Source organism: Colobus angolensis, unplaced genomic scaffold (assembly GCF_000951035.1).
Source record: "Colobus angolensis palliatus isolate OR3802 unplaced genomic scaffold, Cang.pa_1.0 Scaffold96, whole genome shotgun sequence".
NCBI classification, from domain to species: domain Eukaryota; kingdom Metazoa; phylum Chordata; class Mammalia; order Primates; family Cercopithecidae; genus Colobus; species Colobus angolensis.
In genome coordinates this window covers 1,826,072-1,832,134 of record NW_012123598.1, presented here as the reverse complement: position 1 = coordinate 1,832,134, position 6,063 = coordinate 1,826,072, and the positions used below count along the sequence as shown (strand labels likewise).

Below are 6,063 nucleotides of genomic sequence, written 5' to 3'. Positions count from 1 at the left end.
TATATATATATAATAGATAGTCAAGTCAATCTGAGCTGCTACGTGGTGAGCGTGTCTGAGCCAACTTACGCCAGGGATGTAAGAGTGCAGTTGGGATGAAGCAAGGCATCACACAGTACGTTCACCCCGTCGCTCCTCAGCGGATTGTTGGTTAAAGTCAGTTTTCTCAGACTCCCGCCGTTGACCAGAAGCGAGGCGATTTCTCCGCATTGGCTGGCTCTCAAGTCACATTTCATCAAGCTGTAAGAGGAATCCAGAGATGAAAAGAGGCTCCCCCGTTGAAGCCATCCCCTCTTTTAAATTAAAAAAAAAAAAAAAAAAAAAATCAGACCCAACGAAGTGAGATGATACCTACTTGGAAATCAATAGATCCCTCTGCTTCTAACCTTCCTCTCCCCACGCCACTTCTCAGAGTTCACATTTGGGCGAGGTTACAGAATTCCAGAAGGGTTGTGAGTAGGCAGTTCCTTCCCCTTCTGCATTCGTCTCCACGTGGCTTCCAGGGTGATGGTTCAGAACGGGAAGTCAGGGATCAAGCAGCCCCCCGACCATGGGATGTGGGTATGATCACGTTTAGAAATCTGATCGAGACCCTCAACTTACCATCACATTTACAAGGACTTCTGATGTTTTTCTGCATAATCTTGGGTGCCCCACATGCTCTGGCTCTCAACTATCTGTCTACTTTTTTTTTTTTTGAGATGCACAGATACAACCCAGGCTGGAGTGTAATGGCATGATCTTGGCTCACTGCAACCTCTGCCTCCTGGGTTTAAGCGATTCTCCTGCCTCAGCCTCTTGAGTAGCTGGGATTACAGGCATGCAACACCACGCCTGGCTAATTTTTGTATTTTTAGTAGAGACCGGGTTTCACCATGTTGGCCAGGCTGGTCTTGAACTCCCAGCCTCAAAGGATCCACCCTCCTTGGCCTCCCAAAGTGCTGGGATTACAGGCGTGAGCCACTGCACCCAGCCTAACTATTGGTTACTCATTCTGTACCATCCTCCCTGATCTCCTCACTCTGTCTCAAGTCCACAAGCACATTTTTGCTTTAGTGTCTAGTATCCTCATCTCTGCTTAGTGATTTTCCCCGTGGGACCCTCTTTCAAAAAAAAAAAAAAAAATTTTTTTTTTTCCTTAAATTATCCAGGAGTGGTGGTGCACGTGACTGCAGTCCCAGCTACTTGGTAGACTGAGGTGGGAGGATCTGTTGAACTCGGGAGTTCGAGGCTGCAGTGAACTATGATCATACCAATGTACTTCAGCCTGGACAACACAGCAAGACCCACCTCTTAAAGAGGAAAAATAACTAAAATAAAAATAAATGATCTTTCCCCAGGATAGCTGCATAGTTTGCTGTCTTGCTTCCTTCAACTTATCACTCAGTATTCTCTTCTTTAACGAGGACTTTGCTAACCATCATTCAACTAATATTGTCTACCATGTTTCAGGCATTGTATGAAGTTCCTGGGATACAGCAGAGAACTGGAAGAAATACGATGGAATTCCAGCATTGTAAAGACAGGGCTGAACGTATAATGTGCCTAGGAGATGATCAGTTCTTTATAGAAAGTAAATCAGAGTAGGTCAGAGAAAGAAAAGGATGTATTCTACTTCCTTACGGGGCAACCACTGACAGAAGTCTAAACTCCTGTCTCACTGAGTCATCGTGCCTGGCCTGTGTATTCTATTTTGAATGAAAATGGAAGCCATTGAGGGTTTGAAGATTCGAGGACAGAAGAGTCACAAGATCTGACTTAAATAAGGTAGAATTTTAGCAGAAACTTGAGAGAAGAGGGCCAGCTCTGAACCTCTAGGACAAGAGAATTTCTGTTAGAGGAAATGAGTGGAAAGAGTCTGAAGCAGGAGGTTTGGTGTTGTAAACATCTATCACAAACAGTGCAGCCACAGCACGGCACATAGACAGGAGATGGGGAGAGGGTTTGTCAGGGCCAGCCAGCGTGAAATGGTCTATTCTACATTATTTTTTGAGACAGAGTTTTGCTCTTGTCACCCAGGCTGGAGTACAATGGTGTGATCTTGGCTCACCGCAACCTCTGCCTCTTGGGTTCAAGCAATTCTCCTGCCTGAGCCTCCCAAGTAGGCATGCACCACCACGCTTGGATAATTTTGTATTTTTTTTTTTTTTGAGACGGAGTCTCGCTCTGTCACCCAGGCTGGCGCGCAGTGGCGCGATCTCGGCTCACTGCAACGCCTCCCGGGTTTACGCCATTCTCCTGCCTCAGCCTCCCAAGTAGTTGGGATTACAGGCATGCACCACCACCTCGCTTGGATAATTTTGTATTTTTAGTAGAGATGGGGTTTCACTACGTTGTTTAGATTGGTCTCGAACTCCTGACCTCAGGCAATCCAACTGCCTTGGCCTCCCAAAGTGCTGGGATTACAGGCTTGAGCCACCGCACCCGGCCTGAACATTTTCAAAAGAGTTCAAATTAAACAACTCCAACGAATTTTTTAAACAGTTTTTTTTCAGGCAAGTGGGAGGCTCATTACTTCTGAGAAAATATGAGAAGTTTGATTATTCAGCACCATTGATGAGGCACACTCAGAAAGCTGTAGTGACTTGTTACATATTTTTTCCTAGAAGTTGCACCAGAAGCCATTGCATCATGCCGAAGTTAGATGTCTTTGGCCAGTACCAGGGGCTTGGATATGGCCACCTCCCCCAGTGCATCCCTTTTCCAATAAAGCTATTTCCCAACAAAAAGATGCCCCTATGATTGCCCACCCCAAAAGATATTCACTGCCTCAGACATTGTAAGTCAGGCCAGGGCGGGATCTTTGGGTCCCTTCTCCTGTGGCATTTTCCCATCGTATGTCCACCTGGAGGCAGGGGGAGGAGCCTGGTCCAGGCACCCTTCTCTATGTGATAAGGATCAGAGATTTTGTGAACTCTGCTCCTTCTGAGCTAAAAGGTTTCGCCAACGAATCTTAGCGTGCTTTCATATCTTGGAGAGCCCATGCTCCCGTACCCCTCTCACCCATGATGCCATCTTTGGAATCTTATCCCTGTCACCAACCCCACCACCCAAGGCCTTACTGCAGTAGAAACACGGTCATCCAGGACAACTGTGGGAGACTTACTACAGCTCCTCTAGCTGACAGGTTGGAAATATCAAGGGAAACGTCACATGCAACACTCCGTAGTTTTGTAAGTGATTCACACACAGGTCGAGTTGTTTCAGGGTTGGGCTGAGCAGCAGCACTCTTCCAAGGGAGCTGCAGCATTTTTCAGTGAGACAGCAGAAGACCAACCTGCATGAGGACCACACACACACAGAAGAGTCAGTCAGTAACGCAGTGTGAGCGCCAGACAGGGGAGCACCCGAGACCACCCGCCCCATGCCCACGAACGCCTCGATGCCCTCTGTTACCATTGCCCAAAATCTCTACCAATGCCTTTCTTCCTTGGAAAAAGAGATTAACAGTACTCCGAAGAGTGCAGAGGTCAACATATAGAATGGATAATGCAGGACAGGACATGAGAAAAATCGAACTCCAACTTCCACTAACGGAATAACCTTATAGAAGTTACTTCTAGAACTTGGATTCTCCCATTGTTTGATCAAGTATATCTGGATCAATTGAATCCTAAGATTTTTCAGTTTAAAAACTCACATTGAAAGAGTTACTTTGTTATTTATAAGTGAATATAGGAACTGTTGAAGATTTTTTAAACTAGGAAAAAGTAAAGACAGACAACACACCAGAAGCCCCTTTTGTAAGCCCATTTTGTGGTATCCCGTTTTGTCTGTCCAGGTTTAGCTTGTTGCCAATATACGGAAGTTTACTCAATCCTAATCTGGATTTCCAGCTTCTATTTTTTTCCATTATTTATTTTTAAATAATTTTTTAAATAGAGATAGGGGTCTCACTGTGTTGCCCAGGCTGGTCTTGAACTCCTGGGCTCAAGTGATCTGCCTGCCTTGGCCTCCCAAAGTGCCGGAATTATAGGTGTGAGACACCATACCCGGCCAATCCTCTTTTTTAAACCGTTTTCTGTTTGCCCTGGGAATACTGCACTGGCATGAGCTGCACTTTTTTCTAAAGAGGGGATGGGCTAAAAAGTTGGAAATAGGCCAGGCACGGTGGTTCATGCCTGTTATCCTGGCACCTAGGGAGGGGGAGATGGGAGGATCACCTGAAGTCAGGAGTTCAAGACTGGCCTTCAACATGGTGAAAGCCTGTCTCTGCTAAAAATACAAAAATTAGCCAGCATGGTGGCACACGCCTGTAGTCCCAACTGATCCGGAGGCTGAGGCAGGAGAATTGTTTGAACCAGAGAGGCGGAGGTTGAAGTGAGCCAAGATCTCACCACTCCACTCCAGCCTGGGCAACTCTGTCTCAAAAAAAAAAGAAAAAAAAAAAGAGGAAAATAACCAGTTTATTGGTTGGAAATACTGAATCTTGGCTCTGGTGTGGGAAAAGGGTAGACGAGACCAGAGGTTAGCAGCAGACCAAACCTGGTCCCTCCCTGCTTTTGCATAGCTGCAAGCTTAGAATGGTTTTTGTGCTTTAAAATGATCGGAAAATGTATATGTAATTCTATTAATTTGGGTTTGACAAATGAAATGAGCTATGTTTTCCTTTGTATACTAATGCGTGCTTATTTTAAATCAATATGTACAAGTTAAGACTAAGAATGAGCTAGAGAAGTTTCCCTGTTGTTCTCGTAGAAACCAGCACTACCAACTCATTTGCACACTATTTTCCAGCTGTCAGATTTGGTCACGACCATAAATTTGGCCTTTTACAGGCATTTTCCTCAGACTACAGATTTCTTTCATGTTTAGGCTTAGAAATTCCTTGCCTACTTAAAATATGTTACCAAAATAAACAGTTTTTGCTTAGTATATCGGGATTATTTAAATACAGGTACGAACTATGAAAAACTCCACACTCAACAATCTAAGGTGATAAAAATGTTCTCAAAGTTATATCGTAGTGTTGTACAACTCTAAATACACATTAAAAAAACATCAAATGTGTACCGTAAGTGGATGAATTTTCTGATATGTAAATTATACCTGGAACCAGTAATTAAAAAAAGACAAAATCTAGCAGGTTTTGTCTTGTAGATATGAGATGAAAAAAAATACCTACTTGGAGTCTGATTATTGAGCCAATGGTCTGTCCTTTTCATGAGACCTTTTACAACAAAATTAGCTCATATTGACAATTACTTACTGCATTCATCTGGGGCCAGATACATCCCAGAACAATTTGAGATTTTAAAAACACAGCTGGGACTCGATCTCAAAAAAATTAAAATAAGATAAAAACATACATAATGCAATATTATATAATATGAACAGGAGTTTGTGGTGTTACCCTGCAATCAAACAAGTATTTTTACGGAAAATATATAAAGAATATTATATCCGTTTGTGTGTTTTGGAATCTAGCAAGTCCTAAAAAGGGGCTAAAGGCGGCCCAGAAAAAGGGGGCCAAGAAAAAGGGGGGCCAAAAAAGGGCAGAACAAAAACAAAAGATGACCTACTGCATTCTTGTCTTTTTGGAATTTGGAAGCGTGAATGGGGAATTGTGTCCTTAAATACACTGAACTGCTTACTCCGTTTTGTTTTCTGACCATGTTTTACACATCTCCACCCTTCGTTTTTGTACCTTTATGCCTCACTTGTCCCACTTTTTTGCTGTGTTTCATTGTGTTTGCCGCGCCCGAACCTTCTGGAAGACTGCCTTTCTAGCAACTTTCCCAGAGCAGAGGCAGAGCTTACCTACGAGTAACCCACAGGAGGCACAGATGCAGGCAAAGCCTGTCTTCCACCTTCTTGAAAGGAGACTCAGGGAAAAAAAAAAGTTCTATTTCAAGGCAATCTAGCACCACACCTTTCCTTTGCTTTCGTCCTTTTCGCTGTTCTCAGTTACATCTCATCCCACACGACACTCAGTTCACGTGTTCATTGTGAGAACAATAGAGGTTCCCTGGTCTTAGAAAGTCAGTTGCTATGGCCTAGGTGCTGTGTTTGGAATGTGGTGACCTTTTTTTTTTTTTTTTGTGAGACAGAGTTTCGCTCTGT

General features: G+C 43.8%; 1 protein-coding gene across 1 annotated transcript in view; it reads right to left on the bottom strand.

Moving 5' to 3' along the window:
* The window catches only part of NLRP11 (NLR family, pyrin domain containing 11), a 59,412-nt gene that overhangs the window by 10,769 nt on the left and 42,580 nt on the right, over window positions 1-6,063 (bottom strand). The window contains exon 6 of the mRNA XM_011932572.1: window positions 3,107-3,277. Coding sequence (XP_011787962.1) covers window positions 3,107-3,277 — 171 coding nt within the window. The remainder of the gene's footprint in view (window positions 1-3,106; window positions 3,278-6,063) is intronic.